Genomic DNA, 21451 nt, shown 5'->3' on the forward strand with positions numbered 1-21451 from the left:
GAGAGAGAGAGAGCACAAGAGGGGGGAGGGTCAGAGGGAGAAGCAGACTCCCCGCCGAGCAGGGAGCCCGATGTGGGACTCGATCCCAGGACTCCAGGATCATGACCTGAGCTGAAGGCAGTCGCTTAACCAACTGAGCCACCCAGGCGCCCTAGTTTATTCATTTAAAGAAAACAGGCAAGAAGGGTCACATGGAGGCATAGATCACGCACTCCTACTCAAACTGCAATTTCATCAAATAATTACCAAAAGCAACTTATTTTTGAAAGTGTGCTATTATGTACAAACATACATAGACTACAAAAAGCAATTTCACAGTCACAAGCCAATAGTGTTTGATAGTTCACAGACGCTGTTGCCACCAGATTGTTAACTGAACTGGGTGAGACTGAGTTTTAAAAACTCTGGACTTCTTTAGTATGTATCCATATTTCTGCTATGATACTACAGTGATAGGACTTCATGCATTCCATTTTCTCTCTTTCAAAAAAGAAAAAAAAGGGAAGGAGGGAATCAACCTGGATTACAGATGATTCTTAAAACTTTCTCTCCTAATATGCCTTTTACATAAAAAAGCTAAATAGAGATGAACAGGGAGAGCAGTTAGGCAGTAATTATGGTACTGAATAACCCACAAATGAACTGTCAGTTCCTTATATAAGCATATTTGCCTGCCTGGTGCATTGCTTTATTTTTTTTTTTTTTGAGATTTTTTTATGGGGCGCCTGGGTGGCTCAGTTGGTTGAGCATCTGCCTTTGGCTCAGGTCATGGTCTCAGGTCCTGGGATCGAGCCCCACATCGGACTCTCTGCTCGGTGGGGAGTCTGCTTCTCCCTCTCCCTCTGCCTGCCACTCTCCCTGCTTGTGCTCACTCTCTCTGTCAAATGAATAAATAAAATCTTTAAAAATATATATATATTTTATTTATTCATTTGACAGAGAGAGAGTGAGCACAAGTAGGGGGAGCAGGAGAGGGAGAAGCAGGCTCCCCGCTAAGCAGGGAGCCTGATGCAGGGCTCGATCCCAGGACCCTGGGATCATGACCTGAGCCGAAGGCAGATGCCCAACCAATTGAGCCACCCAGGCGCCCCTGGTGCACTGCTTTAAAAAATATGTGTGTGGGGCGCCTGGCTGGCTCAATTGGTAGAGCATGCAACTCTTGATCTCTGAGCTATGAGTTTGAGCCCCGTGTCTGGTGTAGAGATTACTTAAAAATAAATTTAAAAAATTTAAAATTAAAAATGTGTATGTACCACTTACCGATTTATAAGCCACGATCTTTATAAACAAACTGGAGCCAATGGTCAATGTGCAGGACCAAGGGATGGAACGCTTCTCAATTTTCTTAAAGACACACAGTTGTCTCAGACTCTCACTTAATAAAAAAATATATAACTCTCACTTAATATATATATTTTATACATATAATGGAAAAAACATATATAAGGGAAGCAACAATTTTAAAACATTAACTTTGCTGGGTGATGCAGTTAATTTTCTAGAATGAGAAGTGAGTTGTCGTTGATCATAATGAGAGGAACAGCAAGGGACAGCAGGAAAATGACAACCACAAGTTGGGAGAGAGCCAGAATACAACTGAGTTGGCTTAGGAGAAAGAAGTTGAATTACATTACAGGTGAAAAAGAACATCTCTACCTTCCCCTACTCAATCTTTTCTTTCAACTCAGCCCGTGGTTGTTAACATTTTTTTCAAGACCAAGGACATTTTGAAGATATGATAAAAGCACAATCATAAGAGTTTGCCCACAATTTAAAGGGTTCACCAACTCCCTGAAAACCATGGACCTGGGGATAAGAACCCCTGGCTCCAGGATATCAAAGGGTAAGTACCATCCCAAAATATCACTGCTCATAACTCTATAATTTATTATTTAATTCCAATCACCTTAAATAAAAAGCACATATATGCACACAATGGAGAGCGTTAAATAAAGACTCTCCAGGGAATAAAGGAATTTAGTCCACACTTAGTCTTAAGGTAAAGCAGATAGCACACAATGGAGAGAGTTAAATAAAGACTCTCCAGGGAATAAAGGAATTTAGTCCATACTTAGTCTTAAGGTAAAGCAGATAACTAGGTTTTTTACTGGATGGAGAGGGGAAATCGGGAAGTAACAAACACAATGTAGAGTGCTACTTTATTTGAACATAAATGAAGATCAATTCTATTTTTATCTGGTCCCTAATCAAACACAACAGAGAAGATTATAGGAAACAGAATTTGTTGTAGTCACTAAGAAAGGAACCAATGACCAAACACATTCAAAGCATATATTCCAGGGACGCCTGGGTGGCTCTGTCGGTTAAACATCTGCTTTTGGCTCAGGTCATGGCCCCAGGGTCCTGGGATCAAGCCCCGGGACTCCTTGCTCAGCGGGGAGCCTGCTTCTCCCTCTGCCTACCGCTCTCCCTGCTTGTGCTCTCTCCCTCTCCCTCTCTCTGGTGAATAAATAAAATCTTAAAAAAAAAATCCAGACCATGATCAATCCCCTTGGTACAGATGAAAAATAGATCTACAAAGAGGTAAAGAGAATACCTACATTATCCAAAGTTATGGACAAAAAAGGTTTCAAAAGACTCCAATTTTCAGAAATAATCTATAACAAACAGAAGTCTATGGAAATAAACAAACAAACAAACAAATAAATAAATAAAACAGAGTTTATTCCTTGGCTATGGACTTGTTGGGGAATGAAGGGGTCTGAACCAGATCTAACCCATCCATAGGACATCCCTAGTTTGAGTCCCCTCTAAAACCACTGTGAGGTCTGAATTCAGTTCAAGGAGAAGTTCTGAAGATTAGCATCTAATACATAACATCTGAGAGCAAATGGATCATTTCCGCAGTCGACCTGAATCTCCCCAAGCAGAAGCCTAAATCAGGACAAGTATGGCTCAGTGCTGTCCAGTACAACTTTCTGCAATGATAGAAATGTTCTATTTCTAACCGTTCCTGTCCAAAAGGCTGCTGAGCACATGAAATGTGGCTAGTGTCCAAGGGACCAAATTTTTCATTTTATTTAATTTTAATGAATTTAAATTTAAATAGCCATATGTGGATAATGGCTATTGTATAAAATCAAAGTATCTTCAAATTGTGAGGACAATACATAGTAATTTGCCTCCTGGCTGTGACATAGGAAAATAAACTTTTTTAACATTAATTTGTTTGGCCTACAATTTTCATTCATGATATCATGGTGAATTTGTTAGTTTAAGACCTACATTCTCACATTAGAGCAAGCCACGTCCAAATTTGAAAGAAATAAGTTAGAAACGCGTATTTGCATATATTATAGTAAGAACACATATTATGACAAGAAACGTCACTTTACAGGATTCCTCACTGATTCCTTTTCCAACCCCTAGGGAAACTACCATTCAATTTGTAAAATTCCCATTACCTACAATTTTTCAAGGGTGTATATATTTAGAAAATCAGGATGTACTATTCGTCAGTATTTCTTGTAATATATTATAAATAAAAATTTTAAAATTGTGGTTGAGAAAAAAATTGGGGCATATGTCACTTAACTACTCAAAAATATCTTAATTGTTGAACTTCTATTTCAATGAAGAACTTTGCTCAAAACGCCTGTATTTTGTGTATTTATTGATGAACAAGAATTAACTCATGAACATTAAGTGGTATTATCCTGCAGAACGTGAAATTCCACAAGCCACGCTGCACAGTGCTCTCTTGCCACTTCTCCCAAGTCAGGCCCCTCACACACATACTGTCCTGGATGGTACAGACTCCTCTCGGGTTCTCTGCTCAGAATAAGTGCATGTCCAATTCCAATCAAGAATACTAACCCAGAGAGGAGAGAGTCTCTCCCATAGTCTCTAACTGAATGGTTGCAAAGGCAGTTTGCTTTATTGTTAAACGGTACTTCAGGGATTTCACATTTCTTAAATTGTTTTGCCTTTACAAAACCCACATAAAAGATGTAAATTATAAATTCTTAACATTTTGGATGTTTTGTTCTGTTCTGTCTGAACAAACTATTTTGTGACCAAAAATTTTAAAAAAGTCTTTCTATTACAGTTAAGTATACTGTCTCCTAAAACCTAAATCAGAGGATAAGAGGATACCATGTATTTCAGATCTGACAGCACTTTTCATAATTAGGAATGTATTTTGTAGGTGAATGAAAAGAAAGGACCCAGGAAATGTGCCCCAAACTTGGCATAAAGAAGAAATCTACTATCTCATTTTTTACGACTTGTTAAATCTTTTGCGGTATCTATACATTTCTAAACCTCGTACACACTGTCCTAGAAATAAACCGGAAGTCTTGTTCCAACCACACAAACTTAAAAAAGGGGTTCGGGGGTTGGTGCACCATTTCTTCAATAAAAATCAGAACATTCATTGAAGAATGGCAGCTAATTCAAGAGTGGCTAATTAGGGAGCCCCCTGATCAAAAGAGAAATTTACATGGTCACGAGTGAAAGCTGCAATCAATGTTTTCACTTCTTACCTGAAGGAATAAATTTCATCTAGCCCATCTTCACCTTCTAAAGACATCATCACCTTTTTCACCATCTGAATACCTTCTTTTTGCTGCTCAGTAATTCCTTTTAGAGGAAAGGAGGGTCCATGGTGGTCTGAGCGTGAGTTACCATCTCCCCTGTCCCCGGTTCCATCCTCCTTGCCAACGGGGAAAGGCAAACTATCAGGAAAAAAATCAGCAGTATTTAAGAAGACAAACTCTGAAGCCAAAAAATAAACTGGGCTCCAATCCTGTGACTGTCGCTCCCTGGCTATGAGAAAATGGGCGTGTCGGTCATCAGAGCTTTATATTCCTCATCTGTCAAATGGCGCTTATCAACCTTAGTCAATATTCTATCAGTTTCAAGTGACCAAAACCTTTTTGGCTTGGTAAAGGGGGGAACTTCAATTGGTTTATATAACCAAATAATTGAAAGTGCAGGGTTGCACATGGCTTCAGGATCACTGGACCCAGTCTCAAACACCTCAAGGACTACCTGACCCTCTCACTGTCTCGGTGTTGTCTCCATGTGCCTTCGTGCCGGCTTCACTCTGACTGGCTTCCTCCACATCGCCTGAGTGCACTCGAGCACACACTGCCCAGCTCTACTACCAAAGAGAATGGACTGAGTATTTAATACTATACTCTAGTCTCAAATTCAAACAAGCCGGGTATCAGTGGTAGCCTGGGGACTAGAAGATGTTGGCCCTCAGTCGAGTCATGAGGTTAAAGTGTAGGAAGGATTTCTTCCTAGAAAAAGGTGGGTGATATTCCAGGCAGCCAAAAATAATAATAATAAAAAATAAAATACACTTCAATGATCCCTCAATGTTATTATGAAGATTAAATCACAGAATATGTATAAAATACTTAAAACTCAAATAATGTTACCTTTATTACTGTAGATCTAGAATTCCCATACAGACATCACTTAATTGCTGGAAATAGGGCAAACCAATTTTGTTCTTGTGTTCCACTCCAGTTGTTTGAAATGAGACTAAAACTAGATTGGGATTACCAGTCACGGAGATATTCAACAATCAATATACAAATTGAAAAATCAACCAACCAAACACACTTTATGGTAATATTCTATATGGCTCTTTATAAATGCCTTCATGCAAACAACCTCATTTAATCCTATCTATTAGGTGGATAGAGATTTCTACCTCCATTTCCTAAAAAGCAACTGAAGCTACAGAGACGAACTAATCTGGCCAAGCCACACAGCCAGTGAGTGACACAGCAAAGACTGTCACCTGACTGAAGGACAAAGTCCTTTCCAAGGCAGCGTATCACCTCACTGCCCCTGAAACCCAAACAGTAGACTTTTCAGTTCACTCAACATCACCTATTGGTCACCCTATGTGGATGGTTATTTTTAAGGTAATTTCTTTACCATTTGATTTGCTATCATTAAAATAGCACTCCCTGGGGTGCCTGGGTGGCTCAGTCAGTTAAGCATCTGCCTTCAGCTCAGGTCATGATCCCAGGGTCCTGGGATTGAGCCCCACATCGGTCTCCCCACATCGATCTCCCTGATCAGCTGAGAGCCTGCTTCTCCCTCTCTCTCTGCCTACTTGTGAGCTCTATCTCTCTGTCAAATAAATAAATAAAATCTTAAATAAATAAATGAATGAATGAATAAATAAATAAAATAGCGCTCCCTATTTAAACGTTTTCTACGTGTACTCCACATGACAGATATGCGTGTCCTGTGTGACCTATCCGATGAAGAGCTTCCAGGGATCGGGGTATGGCACACAGGGTCTGCACCAGGCCATTGCTGTTTCCACTACAGCAACCTGGAAAAAGGGGAGAGTGACATGAAAATCAAGAGTCTGGAAGCTATCCTGGAAAAAGAAGTTACAATTAACAGTTCTTTCTACCCTGCTTTTGACCACAAAAAAGTGTATACACTTTCTCAACAGCCAAAAGAAGAAACTAAAAACAAGGTCCAAGGAATGAGCCTGCTCAGAACACAGTGCTTCTTGGGCCTGTTCCAACTGGAATGATCAATCATACCTGGGTACATCAAACAATTAAACCAGAAACTCCACTTTGTATGCTGGAGATTTATAGCACAGGAATAGAGCATATTGCCCAAGAAAAAATACAACCAGAACTAAGCAGGGACATACAATAATGCTATGTTCCTTCTTCAACACACTTTACAGTATCACTCAGACAAAAAAGCCCTTTCCAATGACATTGACAGAAGTGCAGTATGCTTCAACCATGTAAAGGCATCCTGAAATTATGAACAGGGAAGAGGAGCCAGGCAGGGCTTTTGAAGTACTGAGAAAACCTCAACTCAGTAAGAAGAGAAGTGTCACTTAAAAAGCACTTAATTTCTCTGAAGTACTATCTTAACAAGTATCAGTTTGATGGGTTATTCTGAACTACTTTTCTATAGTTCTACAGAAAGGAGATGCCCCTCAGCAGTCTTAAGAGGTACATACATGCAAGAGAGGTTCTTAATTCCCCATAGCAGCATTTCAAAGAAGCCAAAGGCTTACCACTCTGAGCTGGAGGCTTCCTGGTATAGCTCTCAGTCTGAAAAATGAGTGTCCCCAGAAGACTAATAAGTCAACATCCTATACCATCACTCTGCTTTCACCAAAAATAGGACAAGCTAAAATGGGTTTCGAATGCAGCAGGATTAGTGTGGTGAAAAAACTTTCTTGTTAGGGATAGAAGATAAAGAAAGTAAATGCCTGGGGTGGGAAGGGGGGCATTCAAGTTATTGGGGAAGGAGAGATTCTGTCTTGCAACAAATTGTGAAATATTTCGTGAACATTTTTTTTTAAGAGAGAGAGAGTGTGTGCGTGAGCGGGGGGTGGGGGATGGGGGGTGGGAGGAGGGGAGGAGCAGAGAGGGATCTTAAGCAGGCTCCAGGTTCAGCACAGAGTGCAGTGCAGGGCTAGATCTCATGACCCTGAGATCATGATCGGAGCCGAAATCAAGAGTCGGACGCTTAACCCACTGAGCCACCCAGGCACCCCTTCTGCCAACATTTTTGCCTGGATTCTGCACACTCCATTTCTAAATACACACAAGCAAATTACATTTTACATAAATGTGCATATCCTTTAGATTTGAAAAAGACTTAAAAATAAGCATTCTATGTGTTTAAAATGATTCTCACATTGACATTTCTCTCTACCCTAAAAACATCTACTGCCTGCAAAACACAGTACTCTAGAGCTGTTTAACAAAGGAAACCATCAATCTGGTAATTGTTTGGATAATGTCCTCTCTGTAGGCAGGAGATAAACTGAATATCCTCAAAAGATTCCTCAATTCTCTGAGTCCAAGAAGAGCCAACAAACGATCTGCTATTGAGCTAAACTCCTGTTTCAATGTGACTTTCGTCCCTTTATCACCAAAACTCAAGAGTTCCTGGAACAGCGGGTACTCCAGCGAACATCTGCTGAAGTCAGTCATCTGACATATTTCGACTCTAAGCACAAAGAGAAGACTCGTGGGAACCAAGCACTCTAGAAAGGGGCCCCACTCCCTGTGTTATGAGAGTATAGGACTGGTCTTCAGACATTATTCTCATGGTCTTACAAGAACTGCAGGGAGATGCCAAATTTCTTCAAGTTATGGATTATAACATCCAGCTGATCTTTGCTGAATGGGCTGCTGAGGTCAGTGAACACTTCAATATGCCTCTTCTCAAACTTCTTTCCTCTAAAAGAGAGTTATCACAGTTAGAAATCATTCTCTGAATTATTGCCCACAAACTCAAAAATACTTGGTCACTGAGCAGAAAGAGGCTAAGAAATGAATCTAGTTAACAAATCTAGATAGTTAACAAATGTGATTACATTCTAGAATCCCGTGTATCATTGATGCTCAGTTAAGTTCCTACTAACATATAATCAAATATCTACAATCTACAAAACATATAATCAAAATTTTTGAGCATTATGGAAATATTAAATCCCTGATTTTCCAACTCTAACTTCAGTTAATGATGTGGTCACTGTGATTAGAAAGGATCCCTTTTCAACCTCCACTTAGGCAGAATGTAAACAAGGAACTCTCCCAGTGACTACAACATCAGCCTTGCAAGGGTTCACTTTCCAAATACCCTGGTCTGATTCCACTCACAGGGCTAGTGGCAGGATTTTACACAAATATACAGAGAAACGATAATGCAAATTTAGGCAAATTTTGTGCAAATGTTCTTCCTAACAGTCAAGGGGTGGGTGGGTGTGTATATATTCAAAGACCCACACTTTAAAGGTACAGCAATTAAATAAGTAATGAATTAGGAAGCTGTGGCCAGAGCTATGCATTTAATTTTTTAATTTTTAAAAAAATTTTTAAGTTTTTATTTTAATTCCAGTTAGTTAACATATGGTGTTATATTAGTTTCATGTATTTAATTTCAGTAAGATTAGGAACAATACAACTTAACATTTTTTCAAGTTCCTGGTAATTAACTTAAGTCAAATAGGAAGGAACTTGAAATAAGCCAAACATTTATTTCTCCCAGCAAAATTCCCATCAACTATAGCCCTTTCTCTCTTTTTTTTTTTTTAAAAACAAAAATGTATTGTCTCATGGTTTAGCCCTTTCTTTTTAAACTCAAAAAAAGAAAGGGCAAACTGGACCACTGAATTCTATCAAATGTTTCCTTAGCCACACAAACATGCGGCTCGATTACAATGAATCACACTACACACAGAATACTACGCACAGAATACATCAACATGCAATTTTTGCTGAGAGGCTCATTTCCATCTCTCCTCAGTTGAGACTTACACAGTTTCTTGTTGAATCACATCCATGCATACAATGAGTGCATCCAGGACTCGGCTAGTTAAGGGCAGAAGATACCACTAAATAGTCCCTTTATCCCAAGAACATGCAACTTTTTTCCAGTGAGGTCCACAGGGCTTGCAACTGTGGACTCTGGGCTGACTCTGTGATGATTTAAAAGTACTTGCCAAATTACCTTCTTCCAAAGTTTGTTTCACTAACATATACTCACATATGCTATATATCAAAGTATATATCAAAGGATAAATAAAATAAACTCAAAGATAATCTAACATATTCCCATTCATTGAGACAAAAATTATGATGCCATTTTACAATATCTGGAATCCATTTTTGGTGATTATAGTCTATTCTTAAAGATGAAGTGGGTTAAAATTTAGCATTTGCAACTCAGCACAGCAGCACCTCCCAGTGATCAGGGATACCATTACTGCTTAGAAAAGTAAGAGTAACCCCTTAAAATCATAGCATCTGTGGAAGAAATGAGAAATCTCAGTTTAGATGTCAGTCTGATTTTTGGCACAAAAATACCCTCCGTCCAGGAAAGCACTGAGAATACTAGTGCTATATTCTACTAATATCTTCTCTATCCAAACATTTCTAACCATCACGACCACCAATCCCTCTGCACATATCAATACACAAATATACTCACTAGTATCTTCCCCTTATGGTGCCTCCCAACCCCTCGGTATCACTAGTACAGAGAAAGGGCTAGTGACTGGAGGGCCCAATCCAAACTAATTAATTTCACATTAAATCCTAACATATACCACCTCAGTGTCCCCAGAGCCAAAAACATCCATATACTCAGAGCTGGGACTCTAGGGAGCCTCACCAAACTAGATTATGATTCCCCAGATTAAAGGAAATTTCTTAAAGAGTCTTCTCTGGCTGAAAAAGGATACAGTCAGCTTGTTGAGAACCTGGTTGGATTTTTCTTTCAATGTCCTCCAGCAAGTCAAAATCTGGTAGCATCAGGTGTCTGTGCACTGTGATGTTCTGATACTGATCCTTACCAGCAAGGGCATTCTCAGTGCCATCTGTACCAAAAAGGACTAATGCAATTTCATCCCTGCTCTCAGCAAACACCTAGAGAAGAACGTTAAAAGGTTAAGAATCACTGAGTACCACCCGGAAGCCATTAGATACCTAACCTTCAGGGAGTAAGACAACCATACCTCCCTATGGCATGTCCCTGGGGCCACCGTCAACAACAGACTGGGCTGGATGGCCCATGGGACAATGACAGACAATTCCTAGCCTCTAAGACTTTCACTGAGTATAGGTCCTATCATTCATTTCAACAGAATTTAGGGGTAGGGGAGTGGAGAGTGGTAACTGCTCTTGATGACTTCCAGCCAAATCAGACTCTAATTCTCAATGAAAACTAATTATGGATAATTTGAAATTATTTTAGTCTATCTTTCTGGAATGACTATTCAAGGTTTCAATTTTCCAGAGGATTAGAAAAATAATTGCTGGTTCATGTCCTGTATCCCAGCAATTTCACTTACATGTACATATACTGTAGAGAAATTCTTGCACATGTACTCAAAAAGACAAGGACAAGAACATTCACTTCAAGAGAGTTCACTTGGACACTGTTCGTAACAGGAGAGAAGTGGAAACTAACTACCCATCCACAGAATGCAAAAACACACTACAGAATATTTATAGAAAAAAATGCTATACCTCAATAAAAAATGAATAAATCTGTGCATGCTTATCAGTATGAATAAATCTTAAAAACATAAGGTTGAGAAAAAATAAGTTGCAGAATTATATGTACCATATAAAAACATTACACACATTTTCGAAAGCTTCATACGATACTAAATTATTTATGAATACGCTTACATCCAGAAGTATAAAATATGCATGGTAATGACTGAAAATTCTGAGGAAAAGAGGAAAGGAGAGAACTGGGAAGACATACATAGGGGGCTTCAAGTTTATCTGTAATTATGTGTGTGTGTGTGTGTGTGTGTGTGTGTGTGTGTGTGTGTGTTTTAGATTTTATATATTTGAGAGAAAATGAATGAGAGAGAGAGTGTGTGGACGCAAGAGCAGAGGGAAGGGCAGAGGGAGAAGTAGACTCCCCGCTGAGCAGGGAGCCCAACATGGGGCTCGATCCCAGAACCCCAGGATCATGACCTAAGCCGAAGGCAGATGCTTAACTGACTGAGCCACCCAGGTGCCCTGAAACATTTCATAAGAAAATATAAAAACGAAAAACGGTATCTGACACAAAAGGCGGTCCTTTTCCCACCGACTTAACCTAAGCCTTTTCCATCAGTGGGAAGAATGCTGCAAGGGGAAAGGATGGAATTCTGTCATTCTTTATTGTTGTTTGGTCTGTTAAATTCCCAGTGTGCTAATAATTCCAGATACAATTCCCAGCTGCACCTGGGGAGAAAAAATTCTAGCTGTTGAGGTTCAAACATGTCCAGCACACTATGGGACAGCCCAGCTAGAATTCTATCTGTGTCCTGGACAAGACTTCATCTTAAGGCAAGGTAATCTTGCTCAACAATAAAACCTCAGCCAGGAGAGGGAAGGAAATTTTGAATGCAGCATGAGACTGACACCAGGTGCTGTCTCCTAGCCTTCCAGATTCAGACTCCCAAGGAAGAGGCAAAGCCAAAAAGAAAAACTGGAAGCACAGCTTCTCTTAAAAAAAAAAGAAAAAACTAGGGGCGTCTGGTTGGCTCAGTCAGTAGAGCACGCAACTCTCCATCCCGAGGTCATGAGTTCAAACCCCACATTGAGCAAGGAGCCTACTTAAAAAAAATAAATAAATAATAAAATAAAAAACAAAAAATCTATACATTTAGGCATAGCAGCATTACTTAAATACAAATAACACAAATTACTATAACTGGGAATGGGGTTAGAGGCATTCTCTTGACACATCAAGGACTCCAGGTCATTAGAATTTGTTAACATCTAGGATGATGGGGGGATGTCACAGTGCCTAGTGAAGAGGGCAGCACCCAGAAGAAACAATGGAGGTGTCCAGGAGGGGCAGCAGCTGCCAATGCATGAGGCAGAAGTTCATGGGCTTAGGAAAAGTAGCAGTCATACCAAGTAGAAGGGACAGAAATCAACAGGGGAGTCTTATTCACCCCCACCTCCCATTCCTGCCCCATGAATGTGAGCTGGTCTTAGTGACCTGCTTGGCTCCTAAGAGCAGAAATGACTTTCTGGGATTTCTAAAGCTAGGTCATAAAAAGCCACATGCAGGTCTCTTAGAATACCCACTCTTAGAACCTTCCTTCTTAGAACTAGCTGCCCTCCTGTAAGAATCCCAAGCTACATGGAAAGACCACATGTAAGGGTTCTGATGGACAGCCCCAACTGAGCTCACAGCCACCAGAAGACCTAACTTCTAGCCATGGGGGTGAGCCATCTTAGACGTCCGACTCAGTTTAGCCTTCAAGTGATTCAGCCCAGCCAACATCTGTGTGCCCCTGCACAAGCGACCACAAGAAGCCCAACTGAGCTACCCAGTCATCCCCTAAGACCAGGAGCGATGATTTAAAAAAAAAAAAAAAAAAGTGTACTTTAAGACATTAAGTTTTGGGATAATATGTTATCAGCAAAAGGTAACTGGAATAGGCACAAAGTAGTTGAAGGACTTGTTTAAGATTAGAAGGTTAGTAAAAGTCATGACAGAGCAAAGATTCAAACCCAGGCCACCTGGCTCTAGAGACTGTATTGGTAAACATTTTTACATTGCCTTGTTTCTGATAAAAACTATAATTTCTACTGGAGGGGCCAAAACAAAGGAAGAAAAAAACGTCAGGCTCTAGTGGTAGTTGGACTTGCACATAAGTACATGTTAAAAAACTCCTCAGATTCCCAAAAATACCGAGGCTGGAGGCACCTGGGTGGCTCAGTTCATTAAGCATCTGACTCTTGATTTTGATTCAGGTCATGATCTCAGGGTCCTGGGATCGAGCCCCCATGTTGGGCTCCATGCTCAGCATGGAGTTGGCTTGGGATTCTCTCTTTCCCTTTCCCACTGCCCCTGCCCCCGCTCATGTACTCTATCTCTAACAAAAATTTAAAAAAAATAAAGTACCAAAAATACTGAGGCTGGACATCATAAGCAGGCTGGTATCTTGCATTACTAAGTGGAGACAACAAGCAGTTAAAACAAGAGTTATAAGCTCAAGACCAGTCTGAAACTTACCTGTCGCTGCACAAACATGGTAATCACCTTCTTTGCTAGCTCAAATGGGGATTCTTCACCAGGAAGGGAGTTACTCATGGCAGAGCCCACATCCATACACAGTACAACAGCTGCCTAGAAATAATGTCCCAAAGAGTGAGAAAATGTTAATAATGGTCATAAAAAAAGAAAACAGGTATGGCCTATGTTTATTTCACCCACAGAACCTATACTCTAGAGGACTTAGGGAATGCAGGACATTCCCTAAGAGGGAGGGGGAGTGTTCTACTTAGAGAATGTATATAAGACATATAAATGTTTACTACAGAGAAACTTTAAATAGTCCTAATATTTTCTGAAAGATAGAAACCCAGGATAGGAGCATGCTCTAGGAAGCTGCTGTTCTTCGGCCTGAGCCCAAGAATAAACCCACGGGGAGCAAACCTGAAAACAATCTATAGGCCAGAGCTAAGTCCAGCGCAGCTGACCCCAAAATACATCAAACAAACTGCAGTTGATTTGCAGAACAACAAGCATGAGAATAGATGCTTTTTTTGTAAGGCTCTGATTTGGGGGTAGCTTGTTATGAAGAGTTTTTGTGGCAACAGGTGACTGCTACAATCTATACATACTAAAACGATATACCCCAACAATTTGAATCGGTTCGTGAACTGGGGATCTAAAATGAAGACTAAGACACCAAATCTATCCTAGTAGGGGACAAAGACACATAAACAAATAATAACGGCACAATATTCCATGACAGACATGTGCCGGGGGCACTAAGAGAGTACATGGGAGGGGCATCTACCCAAGACTGGTGGAGGGGATGGTGGAGGGGATAAACGAGGGGTAAGGAGGCAGAAAAGGCTTCTGGATGTGATCTTTGAGTGAGTCTTAAAGAACAGGAGTCAAACATGTGAATAAGGGGAGTTACAGGTAGAGGAAACCACACAGACCCCTAGTCATTAGGTAGCAATCACATACGTAGGGACTAAGGAAATAAGGGAAACAAACTAAAATAAAACAGTTACGTGCAAAGTTCTATGTTTGGCATCCAGAACTCAAAAGAATATGAGTTGGAGACCTGAACAAATAGCAACTCACGATTTCAGTGTGGATTATAATGTGTCACCAGTATGACATGGCTACAGCACTACCTTCCCCACACCTATCTCATGTTTTAGGTTGTATCAACAGTGTACTGAATTCAAGGACGGAAAACAAAGATTTAATGGTGAAAAAAGACTAGGTTAGCGATCTGGAGATCGAGATCTAGTCCCACCTTTATTACCAATTAGCTCTGCGTCCTTGGGAATGTCACTTAACCTCGCTGTTAATTCCAGGCAGGAAGCAGTTGTTGGACTAGATGAGATCCAAGGTCTTTTCCAGGTCAATGTTCTTTGGCAGTGAGTCTCACCTGTGCTTTGTACTAATCAGACCACATGTGCACATCTTATGAGAAAGACTAATTACAAGAGAACATGAAATATGCAGGTTAGAGAACGATCTACAGAACATGGGATGTGAGGAACAGCTGGAAAAAAAACTAGATATTTGAGGCAGATGAGAAGATTTAGGGGAACATGATAGTTCCTCCCAACTATTTGGCAGCTGTGTTATAAAAGGACTGGTCAGAGAGAGAGATGGAATGGATCAACAGATGGAAGTTACAGGAAGATTGGTCTGACTCCATACAAAGAAGAAAAATAACATTACAAAGGGATCAATAAAAGAACTACTGTTTTCTGAAGCAGTGATCTCCTGACCCTAGAAGTGTCTGAAAAATCTGGGGCACCTGGGTGGCTCAGTCAGTTAAGCATTCAACTCTTGGTCTTAGCTCAGGTCTTGATCTCAGCCTCATGAGTTCAAGCCCTACATTGGGCTCCACGCCGGGCATGGAGACTACTTTAAAAAAAAAAAAAAAAGTGTTTGAAAAATCTGGATGCATTCCTATGAGAGAAGTTATAGATGATTTCTAAATTTGGTTATATCTCAGGCAACACATGGAAAAGAAAGACTTTAAGTTTTTCCCTAGTTTACAAAGCATAGAACATAATGCACCAGTATTAAGAGATTTCTGGAGTAAAGATAGCACGTTTGAAAAAAGGGTGATAATAAACTACAAAATTCCTTTGAAAACAATAAAATTTACACCCCATAGTTTCAATGCCCTGAGCATAAGAATCTTAAAAAAATTAAGAGTCCCAAAATATGTCACTCCATTTATCTAATATACCAGAAAACAGTTTTAAAACTCCATTAAACCAGAAAACTCTAAGTTAGAAGATAAAGTCTTTTTGGTCCAGAAAACTTTTTTTTTTTAGTCCAGAAAACTCTAAGTTAGAGGAATAAAAGTCCTTTACTAGGAATCAAGTATCCAAAAAATGGCATCAAAGGGTTTTACAATATAGGACTTCTTTCTGGAAGCAGAAGAATGGTCTGTGTGATACTTCAAGTTCCTATCCGGCAATAGTAAGAAAACCAGGAAAGGGAAACTGAGCAGCGTAGCAACTCTTCATTTACACAAGGAAACAATACAGGTTGTTAGAATTTTGCTGCAAGTCCACCTGCCATAAACAGCTGCTCCATTAGAGCTGCAACGTTTTCAGCAGCTGACAGAGGAGGAACAAAAAAGGTAAGTGGCATCAAATGTCCATAATCGCTTTAATCAACATTCCCCAATGGGGAGTTGTGGGGACGAGGGATCAGTTGCTCAAACTCCTATCTTGCTTATCTGTATACCAGATGCCTACTAAAGGGCCTAGCCTTTGGATGTCTGGATGAACAAATAATTCTCTGGAACACACCTCTCTCTAGTGATCATTCAGAGACAACCACCACTCTCTGCCTGTATTGAAAAAACCATTTTAAAAATTCATCATATTGTCTATTATTAATCTGGGACACTGAGGGTCATAGGTTTCTAGCAACACAGATGACTCTGAAACCAGGCAGCCTGGGTTCAAATCTGAATTCCACCTCTTAGGGACTGGGTAACCTTGGGATAATCATTTCACTTTCTTTATGCCTCAGTTTTCTCAACTGTAAACTGAGGATAATAATTCTCACCTCATGGGCTTGTTGTGAAGATTATTACCTTCATTCCACCATGAGATAGGAATAAAGCGTTTAGATCAGCGCCTCAGAGTAAGATTTCGATAAATGTGAAATATTAGATTATGATGGGGTTAATATGACGCTTTACATTTTAAGATACATATTTTACTGACGGTCCCTCTCTGAAGTTTTACAAATCTGTGGGTAGGTGTTTATCAAGGCGAAATTTCATTCTCCTATAGACTGTGAAAAGCCAGGCTCAAAAGCAATGGAGGAGGTGAAGGAAGTAAGGGAAGAGAAGGGTGGACTAGGGTAGTAAGAAAAGAGGCAGGCGTAGTGGGGAGAGTGGTGGGGTGAGGAGATGAAGAGGAAGTGAGAGGATGGGAGTGCTTAGGAGGCGGAGTGAAATGGGGAGTGGGCGAGGCTCAAATTCAGGTATTCGGACTCCAGATCCCCAGCGGGTCTCTGCGCATCCCTCGGGCCGGCCCTCGGGCCCCAGCCGTGGTCCGCCGTGATCCCATGATTCCTGATCCGGAACCACACTCTCCGGATTCCCTGCACCCGCAAGGCCCAAACCCACGCTCCCTCTACCTTATTCCCGGACCGCGCCATGTTGCCGGTGCGCGGGTGCCACGGCAGCCTCTTCCGGGCGGGAACCCCGAGCGCCGCTAGGAAGGTCCGGGGGAGTCGGAGCCAGAGCGTCGTAAAAAGAGCCGCTTCCCACGGAGCCTGGAAGAGGCGGGGGGACGGTGCGCTGACGCTCTGAGCATGCGCAGCCCCTGCGTCCCGCCCTGGGAAGGGGTTTGTGGACGTTGAATTGGTAGGGTCTCTAGAACTGGGTTCGGAGGAATGACTTCACGGAAAGCTTCATTTCCGTTTCCTGGTGTTGAGAGTCACTCCTGCAGCGTTTTGTGTCAGAGTTGTGGACTTCGATTTCCTTGAGTATGAGTATGAATCTAGAAAGTCACTTAACTTCTCTAAAATCCTGTGTCTTTCAAAAGGGGGAGATAATGAAAGGCTTCACAGATGCGATGGCATTGGAACCAACTGCTGAAAGAACAGTTTTCCAGGCAGTGGATAGTGGGATTGATTCCTCCCTTTGCAGAGGAATGAGACATGCACAGGCCAGGAGGCATAAAACAACACCTGCTAAGGATCTCCCAATAGTTTGAAGTGTCGCTAGTTTGGAAGGAAGGAGGTGAGATTTAATTTGGAAGGCCAATCTAGGGAGATGTTCTAGAGGTGGGGGCTATCAATCAAAATGCCTGACACGCTCACAGTTGTAGAGAGTGGTTGGGGTTTTTGAATGTAGGTAGGTGAGGTCCAGAGCCCACGTCCAAGAAAGAATTCTTGAGAGGTCTTTGGTGCAAAAACGTGGATTTATTAAAAGCATAGGGACAGGACCTGTGGGCAGAAAGCTGCACTGGGATTGTGACAGGTGACTGATTATATATACTTTCAAGTTGGGAGGGGATTAGGGGTAGCATAAGTCTCTAAGGAATTTTGGAAGCAAGGTTTCCAGGACCTTGAGAGGGCTAGCTATTGTTAGGAAAAGGTCATTTATTAGTGTTTAGTAAACCCTCAGTCCTGAGACCCTTCAGGTGTATATCGGTGCTTGGGGGATGATAGCAAACATGTATCTTGGGGGGGTAGAGATAAAGGAGGTTTCCAAAGGAATTTTTATATGTTAAAGTAGACTCACAGGATCATGGGGGGTTGGGCTAAGATTGCCTTTTGCCCCTAGCAAAGTATTAACACCAAGGGGTACCTGGGTGGTTCAGTCGGCTAAGGGTCTGCCTTCTACTCAGGTCATGATCCCAGGGTCCTGGGATCAAACCCCTCAGCGGACTCCCTGCTCAGTGGGGAGTCTGCTTCTCCCTCTGCCCCTCCCCCCGCTCATGCTCATGTGCTGTCTCTCTCTCTCTCTCTGAAATAAATAAAATCTTAAAAAAAAAAAAAAATATTAACATTGAGGCAGCTGAGTTCCTAGGGGAATATCACTCTGCCTGTTTCAAGGACTTGTTAATGGGCTGTTAAGTAGTAAGGAAATTTAATTTTTCTTTTGCCTTTGTTTCCCACATCACCCACCACCCCTTTTCAAAAGAAACTGCCCAGCTTTCTTTGAAGGAGGCAGGCCCAAGCCTAACCTTGCCCAGAAATAGCTGTTTTCTATACCAAATGGCTGACAAGCTGAGAGGTGATTGGACAAAGGGTCCTGCAATCTGCAAAATAGCTGCAAACCTCTGTCCAAACCGGGAAATCAAATCCAACCAGATACTCTCCCTCTTGAAAATGGACCCAGAAAAAGCAGAAACTAAAGCTGGAAAGATAAGGATGCCATGAGGAAGGAGGGGTCTCAAGGAAGCCAATGTTATAAATGCCCTGAAGCCATAGAGTCAGGCATTTTCAGAGTGTGCTCATAGAGCCTAGGAGGTTCTTCGTGATGAGGAGAACATGCAAAAGAAATGTAGATAAAATTAAATTTCCTTACGGTTTGCAGCCCGTTGACAAATACTAGAGACAGGCAGTGACATTGCCCAAGGAACTCACAACTGCCTTTATGTTAATGCTTTGCTAGGTAAAAAGCAACCTTAGCTTGATGATAGCCAGACTTCTAAGATCCTGCAAGTCTTCTTTAACATATGAAAAATCCCTTTTAGAAACTTCCTTTGTCTTTACCCTTCCCCTCAACTTAAAAGTATATAGTCAATAGCTCCTCACAATCCCAGGGCAGCCCTTTCTGCCCACAGGTACTTTCCCCAGGGTTTAATAAAAACAGCATCTTGGGGTGCCTGTGTGGCTCAGTTGGTTAAGCATCTGCATTCAGGTCAGGTCGTGATCCCAGAGTCCTGGGATCAAGCCCCGTGTTGGGCTCCCTGCTTAGCGGGGAGTCTGCTTCTCCCTCTCCCTCTGTCTGCTGCTCGCCCTGCTTGTGCTCTCTCTGTCAAATAAATAAGTAAAATATTAAAAGAAAAAAAAAGAAATTAAAAAAAATCTTTTTTGGGGGGCAGGGGAGGAAGCGGGGGAGGGGCAGAGAGAGAGGAAGAGAATCTTAAGCAGGCTCCATGCCTAGCACAGAGCCCAACATGGGCCTTGATCTCACCACCCTGAGATCATGACCTGAACTGAAATCAAGAGTCGGACACTTAACCGACTGAGCCACCCAGGCACCCCTAAAAACACCTTTTTGTCCCCAAAATATCTGAAGAACTCTTTCTTGACCATTCACTCCTGGCCCACATCACATCACTTCAAGCTTTCAAGTCCAAGGAGTTCTTTTAAAACTCAAATATTATTTTTTTTAAATTCTCTCTATAAAATGTAAGAGAGAATTAGTAGTAATTCACTATAGTGAAGGAAATTTGTATGTTTCATGTTGATGATAAAAAACCTCTCCAAAGGCCTGATATACAAGGGAAGCCATTTCAGATTTCTAAGTCAGTATGACTGTGATGTAGTTTTTGAACTTACATAGGTGAAGTCCGGAGCCGATGGCCAACAAAGAATTCTTGAGATGTCTTGGGTGCAAAAAAAGGTGATTTTATTAAAGCATCAGACAGGACCCTTGGGCAGAAAGAGCTGCTGCACCAGGGTTGTGAGGGGTGACTGATTATATACTTGGGAGTTGGGGGACATAAGGAAAAAGGAGGTTTTCAAAAGAACTTTGAGATGCTAAAGAAGACCTACAAGATATTGGAGGCCTTGCCATTGTCAAATTAAGGTTGTTTTTCCCTCTAGTAAAGCATTAATAGTAAGACAGTTGGGAGCTTCCTGGAGGAATGTTATACTCTGCCTATCACAAATCCTTGTCCATGGGCTGCAGGTTATGAGGAAATTTAATTTTATTACATTTCCTTCTACCTTTGTTTCCCACATCACTATGGATGGGTGGGTGATGTTAGGGCTCCAGGAAATTGATTCTATGGGTCTCTGGAAGTTAGGCTATGGATAAGAATACTTTTTTCTTGTAAATTACTAAGACATTTGTGAACTAAGGGAGACTCATGTCCTGTTAGACTGTGATCTCTATCAGTTAGCCATTTGTTTTTCCTTCCCTTAGCTTTAGGGCAGCCAGGAGTGCCCAAGGAATGCCACACACAACCCACCTGGAAGTGGGGGGGAGGGGAGGTTGTGGGGTGTCAGTTTGTGCTTTGTCCTCAGCTTGCCTTCTGCTCCCTCATCAATTGTAATAACCTTTGTTCAGACCCAAAGCCTGATTTATGGGCCACCACACATGCATTGTACATCTGCTTTGTGAATGACAAAAATTATCTTGTCCTTGAGTTATTGATCAACACTCCTATCCCTTTACAATAAAACTAGTGATACCTGCCCATATGCTAATCTATAATCTCAGTGAAAAAGGTACATAACCCTGTAAAAACTGTTCATTTTCCAGAGCACTTTCTTCCCTGTGAAGAGTGTGTTTCCCTGGCAGCTGTTCTAACCTGGGCTCGAATAAAACTCTTTCTTACTTTTAGAGATTCTGAAAGGTTTGTTCATTTTGTGTCAACCATATCAGTGTTTTTATCTTGTAGGTAGTTTCTATTTCTTTCTTTCTTTTTTTTTTCCCTCTCTCTCCTTTATCTCTCTTCTCTCTCCCTCTCATGCACACCTCCTCCAGTACAGGTTTGTTTCCTGGGAGAAATAAAAGAGATTCTAGTACCTCTGCTTGTTTGCATCTCAGGGGGGTAGGGGGGAGGGCCAATGATGTTAACCACTAAGCTTTTGCAACACTGTAAAATGTAAGTCCTGGGTGGCCGTCAAGAGCACAATGAAACTTTCAGGTCATCTAATCTTTAAAATTTAGAATCTTGTTTTATTGAATGAAAATCCTGAAGAATAAAGGTTTTATTCCCTTTTGGACTTTGAAGTGATATGAAGGTGTTGCTCAATGTCAATA

At 41.2% G+C, this 21451-nt stretch overlaps 1 protein-coding gene across 1 annotated transcript in view; it reads right to left on the minus strand.

The window, feature by feature from the left end:
* The window catches only part of XRCC5 (X-ray repair cross complementing 5), a 91465-nt gene extending 73831 nt beyond the window's left edge, over window positions 1-17634 (minus strand). Inside the window, exons 1-7 of the mRNA XM_032402539.1 lie at window positions 17140-17634; window positions 13510-13623; window positions 10220-10403; window positions 9294-9342; window positions 8091-8213; window positions 4506-4697; window positions 1261-1375 (exon numbers count right to left, since the gene is read on the minus strand). Of these exons, the coding sequence (XP_032258430.1) occupies window positions 1261-1375; window positions 4506-4697; window positions 8091-8213; window positions 9294-9342; window positions 10220-10403; window positions 13510-13623; window positions 17140-17160 (798 nt within the window). The 5' untranslated portion in view covers window positions 17161-17634. The remainder of the gene's footprint in view (window positions 1-1260; window positions 1376-4505; window positions 4698-8090; window positions 8214-9293; window positions 9343-10219; window positions 10404-13509; window positions 13624-17139) is intronic.
* Between the last annotated feature and the right edge of the window lie 3817 nt (window positions 17635-21451).

This window comes from Phoca vitulina, unplaced genomic scaffold (genome assembly GCF_004348235.1).
Source record: "Phoca vitulina isolate PV1807 unplaced genomic scaffold, GSC_HSeal_1.0 scaffold1, whole genome shotgun sequence".
Classification (NCBI taxonomy): domain Eukaryota; kingdom Metazoa; phylum Chordata; class Mammalia; order Carnivora; family Phocidae; genus Phoca; species Phoca vitulina.